General features: G+C 44.8%; 1 protein-coding gene across 1 annotated transcript in view; it reads right to left on the bottom strand.

The window, feature by feature from the left end:
- The window catches only part of ITGA11 (integrin subunit alpha 11), a 96,347-nt gene that overhangs the window by 54,076 nt on the left and 16,405 nt on the right, over positions 1–25,866 (bottom strand). Inside the window, exons 3-6 of the mRNA XM_081171042.1 lie at positions 5,095–5,204; positions 3,658–3,749; positions 2,775–2,889; positions 88–215 (exon numbers count right to left, since the gene is read on the bottom strand). Coding sequence (XP_081027168.1) covers positions 88–215; positions 2,775–2,889; positions 3,658–3,749; positions 5,095–5,204 — 445 coding nt within the window. The remainder of the gene's footprint in view (positions 1–87; positions 216–2,774; positions 2,890–3,657; positions 3,750–5,094; positions 5,205–25,866) is intronic.

Here is a 25,866-nt window from a genome sequence, read left to right on the forward strand (position 1 = left end):
TCCTAGCACGCCAGCTTGGAAAAAGCTATAAAACAAAAGATGAGGATGTGCTGATATGAGAGAAATTCCTCACATGTGTTTTCTCACCTGTATTTGGCCTGGTCCAATGTAAAATTTCTCCAAGATGCTGATCAGGAAATTCTGTACTTCCACCCAGGGGTAGATGCTGTTGGAACCGTCCAGCACGATAATTATATCCATGTATGTCTGGCATCCTGCAATAGAACAGGCAGGAGATCATTAAGAGATCTTGGCTACTTTCAGGAAGCGGATAAAGGCTTGCCAATATATATATATATATATATATATATATATATATATATATATATATATATATATATATATTCTTTGTCTCCTTTGGAGCAAGAAAGTCCTGAATCTTAGGCCAATCTTTCTCCTTTCCTGTTCTGAAATCTTATCTCCTGGGTTCTGCTGTGTTTCTTCTTTATTGAGGTTCCCTAAGGGTATATATATATATCTATATTACATGTTTAATTGGTTTTAAAGTCTTCAAGAAACTCTGGGAACTGCAGTTCTGCGTGGAGGCGAAGGATAAAAAAGCCTCAGCACCTCAGCAATGTACAGTCCACAGGGTTATTAGGAGGGAGCTGCAGAAATTATAGTGATGCTTATTTATTTATTTCATAAAATGTATACACTGCTTGATTCTTTTTTTTTAAAAAAATTAAAACATTTAAAGCAGCATACAAAAAGAGAAAAATATCAACAAGAAAAAATAACAACAATAAAGACTTCTGAAAAGTTAAAATAACAACTGCCTAAATGCAGATTAAAACTCCCATCAACCTTCTTAACATCTGGGTAAAGGTAACGGTAAAGGTAAAGGGACCCCTGACTATTAGGTCCAGTTGTGACCGACTCTGGGATTGCGGTGCTCATCTCTCTTTATTGGCCGAGGGAGCCGGCGTACAGCTTCTGGGTCATGTGGCCAGCATGACTAAGCCACTTCTGGAGAACCAGAGCAGCACATGGAAACGCCATTTACCTTCCCGCCGGAGTGGTACCTATTTATCTACTTGCACTTTGATGTGCTTTTGAACTGCTAGGTTGGCAGGAGCAGGGACCGAGCAACGGGAGCTCACCCCATCGCGGGGATTCGAACCGCTGACCTTCTGATCAGCAAGTCCTAGGCTCTGTGGTTTAACCCACAGTGCCACCTGCATCCCATCCGGGTAGGCTTGTCTAAACAAAAATGTTTTTAGCAGGCGCCAAAAAGAGTCTAGTGAAGGCACTTGCCTGATATCAATAGGCAGGGAGTTCCAAAGTGTAGTTGTTGCCACACTAAAAGATCGAGTTCTTACAAATGTAGAACGGGGTGATCTGGGATCTGTAACAGTGCCAGTTTTGCCAATCAAAGCAGTTGAGTGGGCATATATGGGGCAAGGCGTTCTCACAGGTAAACCGGTCTCAGGTTGTTAATGGCTTTATATACTCATAGAAACACCTATTGTTACAGTAAGGCTGTGTGCTCCTCTGGCATGGCATAGGAACACCTGGATTCACCAGTTTCTGGAAGGGGCAACATCACATACAACTCACTGGGGCATTGGGGTTGGGCCTCTGCAATATACCTCAGGTTAAGTACTTAATTCATCCTGGAGGTCCGTACTTAACCTGAAACTGTTCTTAACCTTAGAATCGTAGAGTTGGAAGGGACCCTGCGGATCATCTAGTCCAACCCCCTGCAATGCAGAAATAGGCAGCTGTCCCGTATGGGGATTGAACCTGCAACCTTGGCGTTATCAGCACCACGTTCTTACCATCTGAGCTACCCAGGCCTTCTGAAGCACCACTTTAGCTAATGGGGCCTCCTGCTGCAGCCGTGCCGCCGGAGCATGATTTCTGTTCTCATCCTGAAGCAAAGTTCTTAACCTGAAGCACTATTTCTGGGTTAGTGGAGTCTGTAACTTGAAGCGTATGTAACCTGAGGTACCACTGTAAAGGTAAAGGTAAAGGTACCCCTGCCCGAACGGCCAGTCTTGACAGACTCTGGGGTTTGTGCGCCCATCTCACATCTATTGGCCGGGGGCCAGCGCTGTCCGGAGACACTTCCGGGTCACGTGGCCAGCGTGACAAAGCTGCATCTGGCGAGCCAGCGCAGCACACGGAACGCTGTTTACCTTCCCGCTGGTAAGCGGTACCTATTTATCTACTTGCACCCGGGGGTGCTTTCGAACTGCTAGGTTGGCAGGTGCTGGGACCGAGCAGCGGGAGCGCACCCCGCCGCGGGGATTCGAACCGCCGACCTTTCGATCGGCAAGCCCTAGGCGCTGAGGCTTTAGCCCACAGCGCCACCCGCGTCCCTGATCCCATAAAGGGGCCATAGGGGGAGCATTGCTTGAGAAGCAGTAAAAGAAGGCTGAAGCTACAGCAACCTTCTCCTAACTTATAGCGTACTGAGAAGTGGACCCAACACCAATAGACTTCTGTAGGAACTTTCCTTTTAATAAAAAAACTACATTGTTTGCATTTTGCACCCTGTAACCTAAAGTCATAGATATCCAAAATATGTCCTTTTCTCTTTCTTTTGGGTCTGGAAGGAAAAGGTGTCTTTGCTTCGCTGCTGCAATTTTTACTGTTGCTGGCCCACATAATTCACTTTGCTTTGCTGTTCTGCTTCCATTCAAGCAGTTTCCTAGTCCCCCTCCCTCAAAGTGGTGCTGAAGGCATTAGAGACCAAAAACCCCTCCTCTGGCAGAGAGAGAGGGAGGGAGGGAGGGAGAAAGGTCTATATAACAGGCGCATTCTCATACTCTGGAGCGCTGGAGCCACAGTCTTGGAGAATCTGAAGTTGGAGTTCACCCTGGAGCACATTCCTGTGGTGTAGTAAGAACTTCCGCACTCATGAGACCAGAGAGGGCTGCAAGCCTGTGTGAAGGAGGGAACAAAACAGGGAGGAAGGTTTTAGAACTGCTACTGTTGGTTGTTGCTGGGATAAATTCTTCAGGACACGGGACATGCCAGGAGTCTCTTTTAGATGTTTTAGCCAGGCCCAGAAGGCTAAAAAAGGGAGTCAAAGTGATACAGGCTAGAATTCTTGTGAAGTTTAAACCTCTCTTTTCAGCACAGTGCCTTGATTGGGATGGTCTTCTCAGTAGAGATGGATGGATCTGTCATTCTGTGAAGAGTGGAAGGAGGAGGACTGGGGGTGGGTGGGCTCTGTGTGTCTGTACAAGAATGTGTGCTGCCTGAACCTATCATAGGCAAATGGCCCCCATAAGGTTCCCCAAGACTGAATGCAACCCTCAAACCCAAAATAAAATAAAATAAAGGGACTAGTCACTTCTGCTGTAGATCATTGGCTTGAGCGCAGCACCCCATGGTCGAATTAAGCTGGACTTAACTGTCCAGGGGTGAGTCAGGTATCATATAAAGATAGGGCACACACAAATTTAAAGGGGTGTGTGTGTCACATTGCCATCACCATGTTAACTTCCACTCTAAATGTGTTATTCTAAGAGAAGGTGGAAGGTGGAAAGAGGATGAGAAAGATGGAACTATGTAGCTTTTTATTTTTATTTTAAACTTGGCCCTGTGTTGCAGGTTGAGGTTAAAAATGAGTCCTAGGCTTGTCACGACAGAAGACGGCAGCAACTCAGAGAGCATCTGTAAGCCTACATGCAAATCATTCCTTACCAAAAAGCTGTTGTCTTTGGGGTTTGTGGTCAAGCTGAGACCCAGACGCATATTATCCTTGCGCTCCGACACATTGGAAAGAGTTACTCTTCCTTGGGAAAAGAATGCCAGAGTTAGGCATGTAGTGGAAAGGAGGAACAGCTGTAGAACAGAGAGCTTCAGAAAGTGTTTGTGCAAACTTTTTGCATTTCCTTCTACCAGTTTTAATGCTTGGTTTTTCAGGAAGAGGGGGAGCAATCAGACCACGTATAAACTGAAAACAATGTGCACTTACAGGAAGGGCCATAGCTCAGTGGCAGGGCATCTGCTTTGCATGCAGAAGGCACCAGGTTCAAATCCTGACATCTTCAGGTAGGGCTGTGAAAGGTTTATTGCCTGAAACCTTGGATAATGGCTGCCAGTTAGTGTAAACAATACTGAGCTAGATTGATCAATAGTCCGACTCGGTCGAAGGCAGCTCCCTTTACTTACTCTCCCCCTTTGAACCTGAGAACTTGGTTAACTGGTAGCATCAGTCTAAAACAGCATCAGTCTGAAACTGAAAAGGAACATTCAGAGCTGGTTGCCACCATGCTGTTAGGTCACCTACATGCTTAACCAGCATGCTTAACTCTAATTAATGCATGAAGGGGTTAAGACAATAGAGTAAGCTGTCCTGCCAGGCTTAGCTAGGTCACTTCCCCTCTTCTTAGAAGGAAGGGTTGCCAAGCTCTCTGTTCTCTCATATTCCTCCATGTGAACTCTGCCAGTAAGGAGGTCTAAGCTGGATGCTCCAAGCTTAGACTGTGGGACTAAAGCAAGCCATCTCTGTGTTTCTATGCAAATTATTTAGAAACATTTACCGTTTTTGGAACCTAAGTTATACTGCCTGTGTTTTGTTGCTGCTGTATGGAAAAGCACATGAATCTGACTTTTGAAGAGTTTATAAGTAAACAATTTTAAGCTTACCAAACATGTGGTCTCTTTCTATGCTAAAGGAAGTCGGGAATTTTAGGAACAACTTAGAAGGGGGTATTTTAAAGGTCTAACAGCCTATATTTCCAAGCTTTGCAGCATGTTTTGTTATTTTAATTGTCTCCTAGGGTTCTCTCACCAAACAATATTTGCCCCAAACCTGGATAGAGGCATGCCAGGAATTATCCTTTTTAATATTTTACCATATCTATTTTTCATTTTAATCATGTTAACCAACAAGATTGGCATTTCATGGAGGCCTGCTGGTTTCACTTCCCACTGAAAAATGTTCCAGGGAAATAAGGGTAGAGTTTAAAGACAAAATAGAGTTGATCTAGTGGCAATCTTTCTTACCTATGCACAACTCAGAGAAGTCATTGGTAGCTATGGATGTGAAGACACGTGTGCATTTGAGTGACCCTTAGCAGTGGAGCACATACAGAAAAGATGCTCAAGGTGGTAAATTTTATCCCATGGGTTTACCTAGATTGAGCTTGGAACAGGTGCTGTTGGTTTCACCATTCACCGAACACTTGTAGACATCTCCAGTCTTCTGTTGCCCACTGGTCTCATAAGGGGCTCCAACCACCAGCCTGGAGGGAAACAAAAATTTGAGGGGGGGGGGTAGGAGGAGATCTTTTATTGGCCATTTCTGAACATCACACATTTGATCACAAACACTGAAAAGCCTTATCACTGAATGGTCTAACAAAATATAGAATATAGCTACCTTATTGAAATATACAATAATTTATAGAGATCAACTATAAAAAAATGTTTAGAATGGTGGAGTATTTTTCTGATGTTTTGGAATGTCAAACACCAAGACAATATACAACCATAAAATTGTAACTAATAAAAAGAAGCAGCATTGCATTATTGTATTGTCTTTGTTGGTCCTTCATGGTCAGTTGTAGCTTACATTATTTAAAAATATGTTATAATAATAATAAAAATCAAACAAGCATAGAAATCCTCCAAATTGAGTGTATGCATAGGAACTGATTACAATTACACCATTTCCTTGCAGTCTGCTCCAACCCCCAAAACATTATAGCATTCATTCATTCAGCCTTCACATTGGCATAATTTTGAAAATAAAATCATAAAAGGGAGGGGGGAAGCATCCATAAAACACTGGCAATCCAGATACATTAAGCACATGAAAGTATTGCACCAAATAGCAATGCATTGTAGCCAACTCAAGGAAAATCCATTGAAATCAATGGGCCTAATTTAGACAGCTGAGATTCCTGCATTGCAGGGGGGTTGGACTAGATAACACTTATCTAGGGTCCCTTCCAACTCTGCAATTCTATAATTGTAGTCGTGTCCATTGATTCCAATGGGCATTCTCTTATTGGAACTAGCATTGGATATAACCAGGAGTGGCTAACTTGCAGGCCACAGGCCACATTAGTCCCCACCCTCAAAAAAGGGTTTAAATTTTAAACCAAGGTGAACTGAAAATACGTTGTCGGGGTTTGGTAGAGGACAGATAATAAATATCTCAAGTGTGCTGTGTATGCACCTCTGGATAGGGCCCATGCATTAAGCCAATGCTGAGAACCTGTGGCAATCCAGCTGTTGACAGACTACAATGCCCATCATCACTATTGGCCTTGCTGGCTTGGGTTGATGAGAGTCAAGAGTCCAAGTTCATCTGAAGGACTACAGGTTCCCCATCCTTGCACTGAACCTTCCGTCCAGTTCCCCTTAAGAAACAAACAGCCTCCCCAAACCTTCCAATATTTGGACACTGTCTATTGCCTTGCTAGACCACATCATGCTGTAGTGTAGAGGATGCTTGCAGTCACTTTTGGATGAGAGAGGAGAAGAGATTCATTCCCTGCCCCCAACCACATTTAATATTTAAGGACAGAGTTCATTCAACTCCAGCAGAACCCCACAACAGCCGGGAATCATAAAGAAATCTAAACAATGACTAATTCCTGTTTGGAAAGGAGATCTTTTTCAAATCACCCGGATCGAAATCTGGCAGGAGTCGAGAGTCTGGGGACTAAATATATCAGCTGATTAAAAAGAGTTTCAGTGCAGAGCAGGAAGCAACATCAGTCAGTGTAATTTCTGGGAAACAAGAGTTGGTCTTTATATATTACATGGTGGATTAGATGGGGGATCTTTGATGGGGGATCTGAACCAGGGGTTGGAATCCAGTCAAGCATTTCCTCCCCACCCAGAAGAACATAAGGTACCATCCATTGGTACCCTGTCGGGGTTGGGTAGACTTGTACAAGCTGGGCAGGCCTTGTTTGGCTGAATGCTTCCCATGGAGTGTGCTGCCTTCTGTTGCTCATGACCTGCTTTTGATGCTGCTAGAGCGCATCATTGTATGCTACTGGAGAGCACTGGCCCAAGGCTGGTCCCCTGGTAGAGACAGGGGAGGAGCAAGCAAGGCTCATTGCTTTTTCTAATATTTTTCTAATATGGGGGGCACACAGCTTTTTCTAATATGCTATATGTTCATATGATTTCTTGTCTGTTCTATAATGTGTGTGTGTGTGTGTGTGTGTGTGTATATATGTTCTTTAGTGTGAGACCTGTTAGGTGAAAGGCGACTAATAATTTCAATAAATAAAGAAGACATTTTGCTGCCTGAGACAAAGCACAAGATATGGAACAAGCTTGTTTCCTGCTGCTCCAGAGGGCAGGACCCAAATCAGTGGATTCAAATGACAAGAAAATATATTCTGACTTAATAATAATAATAATAATAATAATAATAATAATAATAATAATAATAATTTATTATTTATATCCCGCCCATCTTGTTGGGTTTCCCAATCCACTCTGGGCGGCTCCCAGCAGAATATTTAAAACACAATAAAACATCAAACATTAAAAGTTTCCCTAAACAGGGCTGTCTTCAGATGTCTTCTAAAAGTCAGCTGTTTATTTCTTTGACATCTGATGGGAGGGCGTTCCACAGGGCAGGTGCCACTACCGAGAAGGCCCTCTGCCTGGTTCCCTGTAACCTCACTTCTCACAGCGAGGGAACCACCAGAAGGCCCTCGGCGCTGGACCTCAATGTTTGGGCTGAACAATTGGGGTGGAGACGCTCCTTCAGGTATACTTAACATTAGGAAGAACTTTCTAAGGGTAAGAGCTGTTTCGCAGTGGAACAGATGACCTCAGAAGGTGGGCCATTGCAGGTATTTAAGATGAGGTTGCATGGCCATCTGTCAGGGATTCTTTAGCTGTGATTCCTGCATTGCAGGAGATTGACCATTGAAGCTCCTTGCAGCTCTACAATTGCTGCTGCTGTTATCTACAATCCTATGATTTTATGATATCCTCCACCACACTCAAAGGCAGCAGGCTAGCTTAGGGCAGGGAGGACACACACAGTTTGGCCCTACAACTCTCTTCCCTTCAGTATCTTCTGCCTTAGGCAGCTGCCTCACTTTGTCTAATGGTAGGGCTGGCTCTAATACTGGAATACATCCATCATTCATGCAAAAGCCCTACCAAGGAATGTTTCTTCTACTTGGTGTTGTTACAGGGAATCAATCAGGGATGCCAAATATCCCTCTGTATGGAGTGATGTGCCACATCTGGAATCCATGAGGGACCACCGCCAGCTGTTCCTCTGGATCTAGCCATGCTCAAGCTAGGCAGCTTTTCTGAAGCTCTTTCCTTTGGAAATGTCCAGGCTCTCTGCGTCCAGAAGAGAGTGGCAGGAAAGGGACTGATAGATGGACTGTTTCTCAGTTTCATCTCTGAGCCTGAGCCTGCCCCAATGATGATGATGATGACGATAATGTCATGCGGTCCTGACGTAGGACAAACCTCCGGGAAAGATTCCCCACAGGCCTTGGCATTATGGATTACTTTTTACTCAGAAGCAAAAATCAAAATGCACTTGCTTTCAACCCAATCCCAACATCACCACCAGGCTGCAAAGGTAGCAACTGAAACGAGCATCTTATTTTCGAATTGCAAATAGGACATCCAGCCAGCTAGTGGAGGAGAGGAGATAAAGTTTTCACAAATCGTGTTGACACACCTCGTGGAGAACTCCTCAAAAGCAGTTGTCAAGGCTCTGACATCTGCAGCAGCTAATCCCCATCTCCACCTTCAAAGTAACTGGGGAAATATTTCCATGGGCGCTAAGTTTCCATGAGGCTCAATCACCACTGCTCTTTAAAAACTTAAAGTTCAACCCCAATGGAAAGCAATGTGTCATTGTCCAAGAAAGACAAAAAAAATGTATGTGGCTTCCTTTCATTTTAGGACCTTGCCTCCTTCATTGTCATGACTGTTATAGGTTTTGGTTTCCTCCATAGCTCTAAGCTTGAATGACTCACTTTTTAATGCTTTATATAGCTTTGGAATTGCGATGCCTCTGGAATTGGGTGGGAGAAGCTTAGGCTTGCTTAGGCAGCATTATTAAAATTCTAGAGGCAACCACAGAATTGGTTGGAATGAAGGGCCCTGCAGGAGAGGAGAAGACTCTGCATAGGTAGAATCATAGAATCATAGAATCATAGAATCATAGAATCATAGAATCATAGAGTTGGAAGAGACCACAAGGGCCATCGAGTCCAACCCCCTGCCAAGCAGGAAACACCATCAGAGCACTCCTGACATATGGTTGTCAAGCCTCTGCTTAAAGACCTCCAAAGAAGGAGACTCCACCACACTCCTTGGCAGCAAATTCCACTGTCGAACAGCTCTTACGGTCAGGAAGTTCTTCCTAATGTTTAGGTGGAATCTTCTTTCTTGTAGTTTGGATCCATTGCTCCGTGTCCGCTTCTCTGGAGCAGCAGAAAACAACCTTTCTCCCTCCTCTATGTGACATCCTTTTATATATTTGAACATGGCTATCATATCACCCCTTAACCTCCTCTTCTCCAGGCTAAACATGCCCAACAGGTGGCTGTTGGATTATCACTATTTTAAGAGACTTATGCCAAGTTTCCTTTCATTATCACCAGTGGGCCTCTCAATGCAGCTTTCTTCTGGGCCAGAGTTGACCCCCTGCTATGGGTTCCCTAATTCAGTGTTTCCCAACCACTGTTCCGCGGCACACTAGTGTGCCGCAAGATGTTGCCTGGTGTGCCGCGAGATGTTGCCTGGAGGGAGGCGGGCGAGTCGGGCGGCGAGAGGCGGGGCAGCGGCGGCGAGGAGAGGCTGCCCAGCGCGGGGCTCTCGCCTTCTGCCTGCCTGGCTGCCTGCGAGCTCGGCGGGCAGCGCCTCCGACCGCAGCGCCCGCCTCGCAGCTCTCATTCCCTGCCCCTGCCAAAGCTCACCCAGCCAAGCCGCGCTCTCCTTCCTGCCTCGCTTTGCTGCCTCCTCCCCCCCCACCCCCAAAGCTTGGAGGTTCCCCGGCAGGAAGGAGGGAACTTAATCCTCTCCAAGGGCTGCGGAAAACAGACATGCAAATGGGGGCTTGCCAGCTCTTCAAGCGCCGCCGGCTTTCTTCGGGAATTACCGCCCGCCGAGCCCGGTAATGCTGACAGGCCGAGCCGCGGGGCTTGGCAGCGCAGCCGGCAGAGTGTGGGAAAGGGCGGCTGCCACGCGCCGGGCAAGGCGAGACTCGACGGGGAGGACACTGGCAGCAGCGCCCCCCCCGAAACCCGCTCCGGGCAGGTAATTCACAGAGAGTGGACAGAAGGAAGCCTTAAAGGGCTTCAGCCTCCCAGAGTGGCGGGGAATAATAATGATAATGATGATGATGATAATGATAATAATAATAATAATAATAATAATAATAATAATAATAATAATAATAAAATTGACAGGTGGTGTTTTTCTAGGTGAGGGGGTGGGGACTGTAATAACAAAAAAACCAGCTGTATATCAACCGCTGTTTTGCAATGAGGAATTGCAAATAAGGAAGATCAAAAGGAGAATGGTTTTTTGGGGGGGACTCTCTTCCTCTTCCTCCTCTCGTTCTTGCTCCTCTTCCTGGCAAAAGGGCTGCTGAGACCCCTTCTCTCTTGGGTGCCGGTGGGTGCTGTGACGTTGACGCTGCTGTGGCAAGTGCCTTTACTTAGCAGAGTGCATTCCCCTTTACACAGGAGGGGAGGGGAAAAAATTGAAACTTACACTTTCGTGCGTCCCTCCCGGCGTGACGCTGCGCGCTGACGTCACGGGGCTGTAATGGTGGTGTGCCTCGAGATTTTTTTCATCAAACAAGTGTGCCTTTGCCCAAAAAAGGTTGGGAAACACTGCCCTAATTCATGCTAGGTCAGAGAACATAAATAGAGCCTACGGGATCAGGCCAGTGGCCCATCTAATAGAGCATCCTGTTCTCACAGTGGCCAACTAGATGCCTAAGGGACACCCTGAAGCAGGATTTGAGCAAAAGAGCCCTCTCCTGTGGTTTCCAGCAACTAGGTACAGAAGCATTATTGCCTCCGACTGTGGAGAAAGAGCACAGCAGTTCCCCACACTTACACAGCAAAGGGAAAAGTAATCATATTTAAACAATCAATGTTTATTTAATTACTTCAGTAATGCAGCAGTTTGACTTCATCCCCAGAGGCGTACTTCATTGTCTCTCGAGACAGGCAGATGCCAACAACAACTTCCTTAAATACCATCATACTGCTTCTGATACCGCCTAGAAACCATAATCATCAGCACAATATTGATATGCCGCTCTTTTGCCCGCCAATGGCATATTAAAACCATAAAATGTCCAATAAAATGTCATCATCAATCAAATCCATGTAAGGCAGAAAATCACAACACACAAGGGCCAGAAGATACTGTCTCCTGGTCAGAAGTACTCTCGCTAATCCTAGTTTCCACACTCTTAGGGTCTAGAAACATGAACTGATGATGAAAAATACTTAAAAACAACAAGCCAACTTACCTAAAGTAGAACAGTTAATGATGCTATTAATTGTGAACGTATGCATTAATTGTGAATGTATGTATTTACCATGAACAAAAAAAAAGTAGTCTATTTGAGATATTTATATACTTCTTTCCAGGCAAACCTTATCAAGTGGTCTTAATATGAAATATTAAGAGGCATCAATTAAAACTATAGAAAGAAATGACAAGTTACCGGTACAGGGGGAAAGCATTATGGATCAACTGCAGGACCTAGGTCAGGGTGGTCCAGTGCGTGGCCATTGCATGTGTAGCATGCAATGAATGGACCTCTTTTGGTGGCCTTTGGCAACATTCAGTGCCCCCCCCCACTGCGCTCACACTGCCTTCCCAGAGCCAGATAAGTGAGGTGTTGGGCTTTGGGAAGGAAGCATGAAGGCTCTGGCAGGGTCCTAGAGTCCCCCTTCCTCCTTCCCAAAGCCTAGTTAGCAGTTCCCAGCTTTGGGAAAGAGGTGGGTGGGGCACCAAATTGTGGGCTCATACCCCCACCCCATGTGACAAGGCAGCGTGTGGCCTGTGGGTTCTGTGTTGAAGTACTTTTGCGGCCTACTTGGTATGAAAAGTTGGATTGCCCTGACCTAGATAGTCATCAGCTCACCTGGCTGATGTAATTGGCTACTTAGGAGCATCTCAGTGCCAGAGAATAGGCTGAATTCCTTGAAGGAAACCTGTGATGTGCTTCAGGTGTGAATTACTAGCTGATTGCTCGACCCTCCAAGTAAATCTTGCCAAAGCTTTTCATTTGCAAAACCCTACTTGCTAATTAGACACCTCAGAGTGATGATATACAAAACCAGATTCTTTTGTTGTAAAGGCATCAAAGCATGGCTGTTTTAATGCCTTTCCCTCCCCTTGCAGAATTAATGTAGTTTCCCCCCTGTTTTGTCTTAAATATCTAGCATAAAACCAAAACAGCTGTGATGGGTCTGGTTATTTTTTCCAGTTGCTGTGTAGCATGCAATGAATGGACAGAGAATGAAAAGCACTTTTCTTATTTTGTCTCTTTGGACTTTGAAGCCAGAGGGACCCATTTTCAGCATCTACGCTCAGGGAAGGCCTGCAGGGAACTCTAGGAAATGTAGCTCTGCGAGGCGAATAAGGACCACGCGCGTGGGTGGCGCTGTGCGTTAAACCACAGAGCCTAGGACTTGCCGATCAGAAGGTCGGCGGTTCGAATCCCCACGACAGGGTGAGCTCCCATTGCTCGGTCCTTCTTCTGCCAACCTAGCAGTTCAAAAGCATGTCAAAGTGCAAGTAGATAAATAGGTACCACTCCGGTGGGAAGGTAAACGGCGTTTCCGTGTGGTGCTCTGGTTCGCCAGAAGCGGCTTAGTCATGCTGGCCACATGACCTGGAAGCTGTACGCCGGCTCCCTCAGCCAGTAAAGCAAGATGAGTGCCGCAACCCCAGAGTCGGCCACGACTGGACCTCATGGTCAGGGGGGTCCCTTTACCTTTACTTTAACAACTATTAGCACCCTTAACAAACTGCAGATCCCAGGTATTTAATAATAATAATAATAATAATAATAATAATAATAATAATAATAATAATAATATCTTTATTGTCATAGCAATTAAAGTGATAGCAAAGCACTTTAAATGCATGGTGTCAATGTGTCAAAGGCTGAAGAACTGTGTCTGGCTGAGGACAAGGTCTCTATGCCCTCCAGGGCAAATTTCACTGACGTCTGCTCTGTCTTGCAACTGTCACTTATTCCTAAATATTCCTTTGTCTACAAAAGAAGACAGGCCTGGTTCCTGGAGTCACGGGCAGAAGTGAACAATAACAGCAGCCAAAATGCAAAAAGCTTCTGAATTTCATTGGCATTTCGATTCTACATCTAATCAGCTGCTCACTGAAATAATAAACCGATGGGGGAAAGAGCTATACAGTTACACATGTTTAAAATACACACGTATATTGCATTTCCCAAAAAATATGTATGATTAATGTGAAAGACACCAGGGAGAGAAAAAAGAAACGGGTATTTTTGGAAAAGCAGACATGAAACAACAGAAGATCAGCTCGTTCTTTGCAATCAATGGAACAGTTAATCTCCGGCAGCAGCTCTGGAGCCACTAATTTATTCAAGATGGGGCTGGGCGGCAAATGAGAGCTGAGAAAGGGAGTGGGTCGCAAGGAGGGTTTCAATGGGTTTGGTTGGAAAGGAGGGGGTTGCCAACACCTACCCACCCACCCCTGGATTCAATTGAGTTTCCATTTAAAGGTGAACTTACTCAATTCACACTATCTGAAGCAATATGTTATCTTCACTCTACTATTGATTTCACACGGTTCTTGGAAATTCCCAGCTTCTCCGAATTTTGCGACGCAGTTCTCCAGCCAAGCAATGTGTACAAAATTGCATATACTGGGGTATCGTGTGCTTAACTGATGTATTTTAACTATTTTTTAACTAGTTTGATTTTTTAAAAATCTGTGTTTTGGAATGATTGTAAGTGTTGGAAGCTGCAACTGAATCCCAGCTTGGGAGAAAGGTGGGATATAGATAGATAGATAGACACACACACACACACACATACACACACACACACACATTAAATAGTAAGTATTAAGTGCACTGGTGTGTGGGTGTGAGATTCACTCCCCAGCCTTTCTGGTACAATACCTCTTTCTTCAGTGATATGGAACAACATGGCTGCTCTCTTGGAATGGGCCTCTAAAAATCCACAAGACTTGAGCAAAAATTGGAATTCTTCCAATGGGCGTTGCAAAGAGAATTCCAGGGCAGGGTGTTATATTGCCTTTATAGGCTGGATTTGAAAAGGGACATTAGGGGCTTATCACTTTCAGTCAATTCCACCCCCCGGCTCCAACCCCCCTGGCTCAGCCAGCTTTCCCATAAAATAAAATAGACAGCATTGTGATTTGGGGTCTTGAACCTGCATTTCCACAAGTGCCTGTTGTGTTCAGATCAGTACAGGGACGCAGGTGCTGCTGTAAAACATTCTTATGCAAAGGTTTCCTTGCAGTATAATATATCAAATGAATCTGTTTCTTAAACGTACTGTATGATGAATTTTAGAAATAGCCCTTACAGCTGTCTTTCCCGCAATTGCAGTGGAGCATGTAGTCATCCTATTGCCTGTCTCAGGTGATTCTTTTTGTTGTTGTTGTTCAGTTGTTTAGTCATGTCCAACTCTTTGTGACCCCATGGACCAGAACAAGCCAGGCACTTCTGTCTTCCACCGCCTCCCGTAGTTTGGTCAAACTCATGCTGGTAGCTTCGAGAACACTATCCAACCATCTCGTCCTCTGTCGTCCCCTTTTCCTTGTGCCCTCAATCTTTCCCAGCATCAGGGTCTTTTCCAGCGAGTCTTCTCTTCTCATGAGGTGGCCAAAGTATTGGAGCCTCAGCTTCAGGATCTGTGCTTCCAGTGAGCACTCAGGGCTGATTTCCTTCAGAATGGAGAGGTTTGATCTTCTTGCAGTTCAAGAGACTCTCAAGAGTCTCCTCCAGCACCAGAATTCAAAAGCATCAATTCTTCGACAATCAGCCTCCTTTATGGTCCAGCTCTCACTTCCATACATCACTACTGGGAAAACCATACCTTTAACTATACGGACCTTTGTTGGCAAGGTATTCTTTTCGTCTGTGTACAGAAAATGAATCACAGAATTCAAGAGTTGGAAGGAACCCAAAGAGTCATCTAGTCCACCCTCTGCAATGCAGGAATCGCAACTAAAGATGCAAAATGTGACCCTCGGGTCCCTTCCAACTCTGCAATTCTATGATTCTATGTACCATACAGGTCATAATTGTGGCTCTCCTTTGTAACCATCTTTCGTTTTTAATTCCCACTTTCCCTTCCCTTATAAGCACAAAGTAGTTTGCTTTTCCATTGTTTAGGGTTTTTCCACTCCAGTTCCAAGCTCAGGCCCTCTCCGAGCCTTGAGCCCAAGCTTATGCCTGTTTACTTGGAATCAAGCCAAACTGATTTCAATTGCTCCCAAGTCGGTGTGCACAGAAACATGGTCCTCCCTGCCACTTTTTACAGCCTTATTAGTGAAGGAACTGTTTGTGGTTTGGGAAAGAGGTTTTGGGGTTTTGCAAGATGAAAAGAGCCACAGGCCTTGTGAGAAAACAAGCTTGGAAGAGTTGCTATACAGGCCGCCCCATGACCACAAAGTCAGAAAACAACGTCTGAGCTGTGCTAACTAACACCTGTGAAACCAGACTGACGCCATGTGGAAAACAAATTAGCCTTTCCTTGTTCAGGCCTGGCAATGTCTAGGCTCATATTGACAGGGAAAAGAAGCCAGGATTGATGGATGAGGACCCAGTTATTTCCATTTCAGAATGGGGAAAACCAGCATTTCATTTCTAAGAAAGAATGAGCAGGTGCAAGCAAGCATATTAGGGATGGGGAAGAAATCTGATTCAGTTCACATGTAAATGCAAATCAACCTAATTCACACTTACTGAAACACAGCCGTCCTTTGAAATTTGCGCTTCTCTACATTTTGCAGTATAGTTCTCCAGGCAATTAATGTGTACCAAAATACATACAGAATGGTAAAATGTGCACAAAAGTGCATATATTGGTGGAAATGCCATACAAAAATGCATAATTTAGAGAGAATTGCATATATATTAGGAGAATTTTGCAGTACAGTGCTGATGAATTTTCAACAGGGTTTTTTAAAAACAGTAATTTGCAAATGTTTAGTCATTTAGTCATGTCCGACTCTTCGTGACCCCATGGACCAGAGCATGCCAAGCACTCCTGTCTTCCACTGCCTCCTGCAGCTTGGTCAAACTCATGTTCGTAGCTTCGAGAACACTGTCCAACCATCTCGTCCTCTGTCGTCCCCTTCTCCTTGTGCCCTCAATCTTTCCTAACATCAGGGTCTTTTCCAGGGAATCTTCTCTTCTCATGAGCTGGCCAAAGTATTTGAGCCTCAGCTTCAGGATCTGTCCTTCCAGTGAGCAGTCAGGGCTGATTTCCTTCAGAATGGAGAGGTTTGATCTTCTTGCAGTTCATGGGACTCTCAAGAGTCTCCTCCAGCACCGCTCCTTCATGGATCACTGCCTTGTCGTGGCGAAGGGGCTTGAATAACTCAGAGAAGCTATGAGCTATGCCATGCAGGGCCACCCAAGATGGACAGGCCATAATGGAGAGTTTTGACCAAACGTGATCCATTTGGAGTAGGAACCTGCAAGCCACTCCAGTATCCCTGCCAAGAAAACTCCATGGACAAAGACAACAGTAATTTGCAAACTGATGTGGAAATGTGAAAAACTGGAGTTAAGACTGGAAAACAGAGAAACCAGAATTGGTGGATTTGTCCACCCCATCTCTGGCATGAAGACTGCAATTTGGCTCCACCTTCTGCCCCATCCATGGCAAAAAGGGCTGGTATCACCTGGTTACTACAACTCCATGCTCTAAGAATCTGTGGCCCTCCAGCTGGTAGACTGCAGCAGGGTTTGCTAACTTGTGGGTCTCCGTATGTTGCAGGCTCCAACTCCCATCAGCCCCAGCAGGCAGCATGGGCAGGGATGATGGGAGTTGTAGTCTAGCAACATCTGAAGGGTCAAAGGTCTCCTCACCGCTGCTTAAGCATCTCTTTTTTTTAACTGAATTGTTTACATCGAGAATGAAATAGGTATTTCCGCAGAGGATGTGCACAATACAATGCCATTTCCTGGAAGACCTTTCTTCTCATTTTGTTGGCAATTCAGGAACACAGGAAACTGCCAATTCAGACCACTGGGTCCATCTAGTTCAGTATTGTCTACACTGACTGGCAGCAGCACTTTGTAGTTTCTGACAGGGGACATTTCTGGCCCCTACTTGGTGAAACTGGGCATTGAACCTGGGACTGTCTGATTGCAAAGCAGATGCTCTACCAAGTGGCTCCAGCTGGTTGCCTTCTTGCAGCTCATACCTTTCCTTAGGTTAAAAAAAATATGTTTCCCCAATGGGATAATCCCCACAAAAATATTCTCTTTAATCTTTAACAAGCAATGAGGTGACTTTGCTTTCTTTCCCCAAGTCATAATGAGTGTTTTCTTCCTGTTTTAAATCAAGCCCTCTCATCCAAATCTGACACAACTGTAATCTAAACAGATGTTCTCAGTGACTGTGGCTTTGGGCTTGGAAGGGATAATTCTAATTACATAGCATCTTCTGAGGGGTGCATCTCTTAATTCACTGCTTGGCATATGGAAGCTTCTTTGAATCATTTCTTTATACTGCTTTGAGAGGGTGGGAGCTGATCTATAAAATGGGTTCTTCAAGACAGGCTGGCAGGGGTTGATGGGAGTTGTAGTTCAGAACGTCTGGAGAGCAGAGAGTTGGGGGAATGCTCCTACAGTTAAACAGCCCCACGTGCCAGCTACATTGGGGTTATGATACATTGATAAGGGCTGCTTTGCTAAACCCAACAAAAAACACCCATTGGAGGCAATCATGAGTTGCATTATGATATCAGTGTTTCAGAACCAAAAATACTGCATAGAATGGTTGATGGATCAATAGTGTGATGCAGCAGCAAAAACAAAACAAAACAAAACAAAACACACCAGCTAATGCTACACCAGCTATGCTACATCAAAAGAAGTATAGTGTCCAGATCAAGGAAAGTCATATTACCACTCTATTCTGCCTTGGTTAGATTGAATCCTGATTTTGTCTTCTGTGGCATTAGTTACCCCTCTCAATTTTGTGTCAACTGCAAATTTGATGAGCATTCCCTCAATTCTTTTGTCCAAGTCATTTATAAAGGTGTTGAACAACAGCAAGCCCAGGACAGAACCCTGCGGCACCCCACTTGTCATTTTTCCCCAGGATAATGAGGAAGCATTAGTGAGCACACTCTGGGTTTGGTCAGTCAACAAGCTCCAAATCTACCTAACAGTTATCTTGTATATCCCACTTTTTACCAGCTTCCCGCAAGAATATCATGGAGGACTCTGTCCAAAGCCTTACTGAAATCAAGATACTCTACATTTACAGCATTCCCCTGATCCACCAAGCTTGTAACTCTATCCGATAAAGAAATGAGATTTGTCTGGCCTGACTTGTTTTTGAGAAACCCATGCTGGGTCTTAATAATCACATCCTTTTTCTAAGTGCTCATAGACCAACAGTTTAATTATCTGTTCTAGGACTTTTCCTGGTATCAATGTCAAGCTGACTGTTTAGTAGTGGAGTGAACTACAGTGGAATGGACTACTTCAGAAGGTGGTGGACTCTCCTTCATTGGAGGTTTTTAAACAGAGGTCTCCATTTTTTGAATATATAAAGATGGAGAGTCATATAAGTACTCCTCCCATCATTCACTCCTCAATGTGGCTGGGCTATAGAGACTCATCTTAAAAACTTAACTACATGTAACTGCATCTCTGTAATTTTTTTTTTATACTGAATATGCTCCATGTATAGTTGTTATTGTTTGTTTGGTTATGTCTTAGTGCAGGGGTCGTCAACCTGTGCCCCATGGGCTGCAAGCAACCCATTGGGGGAAATTTAACTGGCCCACGAGCCACCCCCGAACTGAGCCACCTGCTTGGCTAGTCCCCGTGTGCTGTGCTAAACTGGCACGGCACGTAGACTCGCTTCCGCAGCACCAGAAATCGCATCTGTGCATTCCCAGGCACCGGAAATTGTGTCTGCGCATGCCCAGATGCTGGAAATCATGCACACAATCTGGCCCATGGAGAGATCTCCGTGGGACTTTACCAGCCTAGGCAGGTAAAACCTTGCCAAGCCCTGTCTTAGTGTGTCCATATGTTTTTGATAAAATCAATATATTTATGATAAAATCAATTAAAAAAAATAGCAGAGATCTGTTATATGTGATCTAGCCGAGATTCCTGCTTTGCAGGGGTTGGACTAGATGACCCTTGGGGAACCCCCCCATGCTACAATTCTATAATTGTATGATTAAGTCCATATGCGATGGGAAATATCAGTTGTGTTTACTACAGAAGGAAGGCCTATGGAAGCCAATGAATCCTCCTTTGCTTTCATGGGAGAATACAATGGGACTTGTAGTTTGCAGTGAGCACTGAAATGACAATAAACCACAATCCAAGCAGGAGACAAAACCAATTTCTTTGGCGATCCAGAATTTCCAGAGTGGGGAAAAATATGTGCGAGAGCATTCTGTCGAAAATCTCTTTGGCTCCCGCAATTTGAAACAAATTCAGGAACAACAGTTCAGTTCTGGCAATGCTTTGTTATTTCTAGAGTTCCTTCCTATGTAGAATATTAAGTCCTGAGCTGAACTGGGCTGGGAGGGCAGCAGGGTGATTCACAAAGATTTTCATATCCTTTTGAAAAGCGGGACCCTATTCTGTCCCTTTCATAGCCTTGGGAATGGCTGCTGTTAAAGTATGGAAACATCACTCTCTGAACTTTCCTGCATTTCATTTTTCTCTTACCTCACTTTTTTAAAAAAACAACAACTCCTCCTCCCATCCATATGGGACCCTGCAACTCTGGATTACGCTGAATGCATGATGAAGTGGCCGGTGTTTCATGAAAGCTAATGCTGCAATTCATTCATTCATTCTTCATTTATTAAATAACTGTTATAAATTATTATTATTATCAGCCTTCCACCCTAAGGTCCCTGGGTGGGTTACAGCATTAAAATCATTTAAAAAAAAACAAAATAAAAGGAATTTACAATCATCATTATTATTAATTTGCTAGTTGTTAAAGTGTCATAAGACTCTTTGCTCCTTTTGATGCAAAAGGCTAATACAGCCTGCTCCCCCTCTGTAAACCGTCTCTGATGTGCAACACAGATTCTTCCACATGGAGGCATAAATATATATTAAAGCCCACATAGCCCCTTTCCCCATCTGTAGTTCAAGAAGCCCTTGACCATGCAATTCTGTGTTGAACAAGAAATGAGGCTAAAATCGCCACTCGGTTTTGCACTTCTGAACATCTACCAAGACTGTGGGGTGGGGGTGGGGGTGGGCGGCGGTGCAATTCATATAGCTAACCCTATCTTGTTTATTTTGTTATTAGGTTCATTTTCTCATTCTCTTTGCACAGATATGTTTTTGTGTGTGTAAAAGTTGCAACAACAAAAATTAAATAACAACAACATTAAGATAATAAAGGGCTGTATCCAATTAAGTCCTATGTAGAGAGTAGACCCACCAAAATTAGTTGTGTCCATTAACTTCAATGGGTTAACTCTGAGTAGGCCTAACATTGGATGCAACCTAATAATAATAATAATAATAATAATAATAATAATAATAATAATAATAGTCTATCCTACCTACCCTCCTTCTCCTTCTCCCGCTCCCCCTTTCAAACCCCAAACTGATGCATCCAGTCGCAAGCCAGACCACCAAAGACTGACAGCCAAGAAAGCTGGGGAAATGACTAACTCCTTTTCCAGATCAGCACAATTATTGCTGTAAATCTTCAGAGCAGATTTGATGCGGCTTCCCCAGAGTCCCTTTCCCTTTTTTTCACATTACAGTAAGACAGAGGACGTCATGTCTGCTCCTGTGATTACCCAAAGTATAGGAGGGTTTGCCACCAGCTCCTCCGAGCTTGTGAGGTAACCAACAACACAGGCCTGGGAGCCCTGCGGCTCTCAGGCTGGATTGGGCCTCTTTGAGATTCCTGCTCAGCCATGAAGCCTCTCTGTGCCATTTTAAGGATTAGAGAGAGAAGAGACCGAGAGATGTAATGCACACACTGAAGAGTGCTAGGCAGCGAGGGCTGGTACTTTCAGGAGAGTGGGGCACAGCCCCACCAGCCTCCCTCTGTTCTCAACCACCCCCCACCTGCCTGCCTCCTTACTTACAACCAGTCCAAGCCCATTCCCGTCAGCTTCCTGCTCCCTCAGTCTCTGTGTTGCCTTTGCAGAACATAAGAAGAGCCTGTTGGATCAGCTCAATGGTCCATCTAATCATCCATCCTGTTATCACAGGGGCCAACTAAATGCCTGTGGGAAACCAGCAAGCATGAACACAAGACTCAGAGCCCACTCCCCTCCCGTAGTTTCCAGCAACTACAGAGACATTACTGCCTCAAACTGTGGGGGAAGAGCACAGCTATTCTAGCTAGCAACCATTCATAGCCTTCTCCTCCAGGAACTTGTCTCATTGTTTTTTAAAGCCATCCAAGTTGGTGGCCATTACTGCAGACCCTCCAAGTGTCCCTATTTTCCAGGGACAGTCCCGGATTTACAGAAGCTGTTCTGGTTTCTGATTTGATCCCAGAATGTCCTGTCTTTCCTCAGGATGTCCCTGTTTTAATTGGAGAAACGTTGGAGGGTATGAAGTTGTGTGACCCTCAAGCCAAGGAGATAAGTAACTATACAGTAATACCTCAGCGAGTGTCAGCCCCGTCGAGCGTCCATTTCGGCCAATGTCCGCGGCAAAGCTGGAAGTACCAGAACAGGTTACTTCTGGGTTTGCAGCTCACGCATGTGCAGAAGCGCAAACCGCTCCGTGCGCATGTGCAGAGCAGCACTTTGTCAAGAGTCCCTTTTGTCGAGTGTCTGGGGCTCCAGAATGGATCCTGGACTCAAAACAAGGTACCACTGTATACTTATCTGAAGGCAGCCCTGTATAGGAAAGGTTTTTAATGTTTTTTTATGTGTTTATATCTATTGGAAGCCACCCACTGTGACCGGGACAACCAAGTCAGATAATAATAAAATTGTTGTTGTTTTTGTGGACTAGGGCATTCCTATTTTCATCTGAGAAATGTTGGAAGGTACTGTGTCCTGTGGGAACAAGTTCCACAATTCATCTGTGTGCTCTACAGTGGTACCTCAGGTTACAGATGCTTCAGGTTACAGACTCCGCTAACCCAGAAATAATACCTCGGGTTAAGAACTTTACCTCAGGATGAGAACAGAAATCGTGCGGTGGCAGCGGGAGGCCCCATTAGCTAAAGTGGTACCTCAGGTTAAGAACAGTTTCAGGTTAAGAATGGACCTCCGGAACGAATTAAGTTCTTAACCTGAGGTACCACTGTATAAAGATACATAAATGTTTCCTCTTATTCACCTTTTCTCTTAAAAAAAACCCCAAAAACCTTCACATTTGGGGGAGGGGACAGGCCTCTCATGACCTGGACAGCTGTCACATACTTCAGCAACAGTAATCAAATCAGGGCAGGCCAGCCTTGCACATAAAAACTCATTTCACCTTCCAGGGTTCAGGGTGAGTTTCATATTCACCGCCCGCTTTGCTCTCATGAGGAGATGCCATTTCTTTTCAGGATGAAAAATGGGCTGTTGCAAAATATCCGAGGGTAAAGTATGCAATTAGGTTGGACTTTTTTATTTTTAAAAGATGATCTTTCAGAATTAGAAAATGGTCACGTCAGCATTTGGAAACACACATGTGCAGCAGAAGCTCGAGGAGAGGAGAGGAAGCCAGGCAGACTCTTCCTTTTCCTGGAGCTGCAGGCGAGCAAGATGACTGGGGGAAGAGGAAATCCAACTTTAATGGAACTGTCAGAGAAAAGAAAGGTTGGGGTGGGAGAAAAGAAACGAGACGAGCCCTTTGAGAGCTGAAAGCCTGATCTTTAGAACTCAGTCCAATGGTTTGGGGCCAGTGATCCACCAAGAGCCACCCTCGTAACCCAGATGGATGCTTGAGTAGGTAGGAGACCTGCTTCCATCGTAGCCTGAGTGAGTTTCAGCTGCTCAGCCCCACTCCTTCCCCCCAAAGATCTTCAGTAGGTCTTCTGCCTTGCAACACTAGGAAACCCCAAGAATGAGGACAAAAAAGCTGTCTGAATAAATCTGCCATCTTATTTCTGATTATATGGCATCACAGAATCATAGAATTGTAGAGTTGGAAGGGTCTCCAAGAGTCATCTAGTCCAACTCCCTGTAATGCAGGAATCACAGCTAGATTCCCTGACTGGTGACTATCTAACCCTGTTTTAAAACCTCCAATCAAGACAAGTCCACCACCTTCTGTTCCACTGTTGAATGGCTCTTACTGTCAGAAAGTTCTTCCTGATGTTTAGTCTGAATTTCCTTTCTTGTAACTTGAATCCATTGATTTGGGTCCTACCCTCCAGAGCAGCAGAAAATTAGCTTTCTCCATCTTTCATGGGATGGTGTCTCAGAGATCTGAAGATGACTATTATATCACCTGAACATACCTCAGATTAATACAGAATTTGGATAAAATGGAATTATGAATGAACACATCTTCAGTTGGTACGCGGGTGGGGCTATGGGTTAAACCACAGAGCCTAGGACTTGCCGATCAGAAGGTTGGCGGTTCAAATCCCCGCCACAGGGTGAGCTCCCGTTGCTCGGTCCCTGCTCCTGCCAACCTAGCAGTCCAAAAGCACGTCAAAGTGCAAGTAGATACAGTAAATAGGTACCGCTCCAGTGGGAAGGTAAACGGTGTTTCCGTGTGGTGCTCTGGTTCGCCAGAAGCGGCTTAGTCATGCTGGCCACATGACCCGGAAGCTGTACGCCGGCTCCCTCAGCCAGTAAAGAGAGATGAGCGCCGCAACCCCAGAGTCGGTCAAGACTGGACCTAATGGTCAGGGGTCCCTTTACCTTTACCTTTACATCTTCAGTGGAAATGGCTTTGGGTTTTGTTATTCTGGTCCCCAGTATATAAAGAAATCTCTAAAATATTTAAATCACTTGTTTGGGCTTCCTCACAACTGACATTACTGAATATGTGGTTGGACAGCATGAAAGCTTGTCGCTCTGCAGAGCTTGGGACATGGATGTGAGTGAGATGCAACTAGGATTTCAGTAGCCCAGCGATGGAAAACCTTGAAAAACCACATCTGTCTTTGTGGTATAAGAACTTATGGACTTTGGCTATTGCAGAGAAAAAAATACATATGAACTATGTGTTTCCAGGGGGATGGTGGATCCAGGCTGCTTTTATGTTATGTGGTGGGATTTTATTTCCTATGCTTCAGGCTTAGATGCTCAGCATTCACCATCCACGCCAGCTCAGAAAATAGGGATGTCACCATTTCTATTTCTTAATAGTTACTGTTTGTTGGTTTTGTATAAGGTATGATGTAATACCCTGTTACTGCACTTTGGGGTTGTTAACAATGTTAATAAAGGTTTTTAAAAAGTTAACAACACTGAGCTAGATGGACCTCTGGGTCTGATGCAGTATAAGGCAGCTTCCTATGTTCAGGGGCAGGACACAACAGGCTGTTGCCTGCTCACAGCCACGCTAAAGTCCTGGATTTCTCCATTTTTAAAATATGAGCAACTCTCCCTTCTGCCCACGTAAGGAGAGAGGGACATCATAAGGGGTCACAAAGTTCCACCTCCATACAAGTGGATTATCACTCTGGATTTCTTATCTCTGTGCTGTATGCCAGTGGCAACTCCAACTGATCCAGGCTTGTGTCAGAATCCCCTGCATTGACCCTTGCCAACGGAGCCGCTTACGTTACCAGCACGTATGTGGGGGTCTGCATTCCATACGCAAGTTTCAACAGACAGCACACCTGTCAAAAATGTCTCAGACCACTTCAGTAGCTACAACATAAAAACAACAGAAAAAGCAAGTGGCATTGTCCAATGCAACCTGGTTCGATACCAACAGACTGTGGCTGGGCTCATTTCGAAAGAAAAAGGAGGCTTATTTTGAAGGGTGGGGGAAAGCCAAGGTCACTTAATGAGGAAGGAATGAACTCAAATTGCCGATCTGGAAAGACAATGAAGAGAGAAGATGATCTAATGCGCTGGCTGGATTTTGGAGCGGTGCAAATTACGTCTCCCACCCCCTCCCTTGGAATTTGGGAATCTGGATTCCTTCTTTTTAGACTTTCCACTACCTTGGTTATATTTGAACCCCCCTCCTCCAAATGTGTAACTCTTGGCTGTCTGCCCCCGAAAGCCCTGCTCAGATCTTTTATACATGCACAGACACAATAGAAAGAGACCAGCCACCTCTCTTCCGCTCTCAAAATCCCTCTAAATCAGCCTTCCTCAATCTGATGCCCTCCAGGGGTTGTATTACTAATGTAGTTATAGTAGTATAAGCAGTATCACCTGCCCTTCACCAATAAGTCCCAGGGCGGACTGCAACAATTTGAAATCCAGAATTGAAAAAGAGTTAAAGCAGATTACAGTCACAGGAATATGGTGGGCCCTGAAAACACATATCTCGGGGATCAAAAACCAGAGGAGAGAGAGGTGTGTCTTCAGCCTTCACCAAAAGCTGAATAGTGACGAAGCCAGACACACCTCTGTCGGGAGGGAGTTCCACAACTAAGGGGCTGCCACAGAGAAGGCCCTCTCCTGGGTCACCACTATCCTGAATTTCTGAGGGAGGTGGAACAAGCAAGAGGGCACCCCCCAAGCCATCCAACAGAGTGCTAAGTTAAAGTCACTTAGTGGTATACTTGTTCCCAGTGCTATTTT

The sequence above is a fragment of the Podarcis bocagei genome (assembly GCF_964188305.1).
Source record: "Podarcis bocagei genome assembly, chromosome: 14".
Taxonomy (NCBI): Eukaryota; Metazoa; Chordata; class Lepidosauria; order Squamata; family Lacertidae; genus Podarcis; species Podarcis bocagei.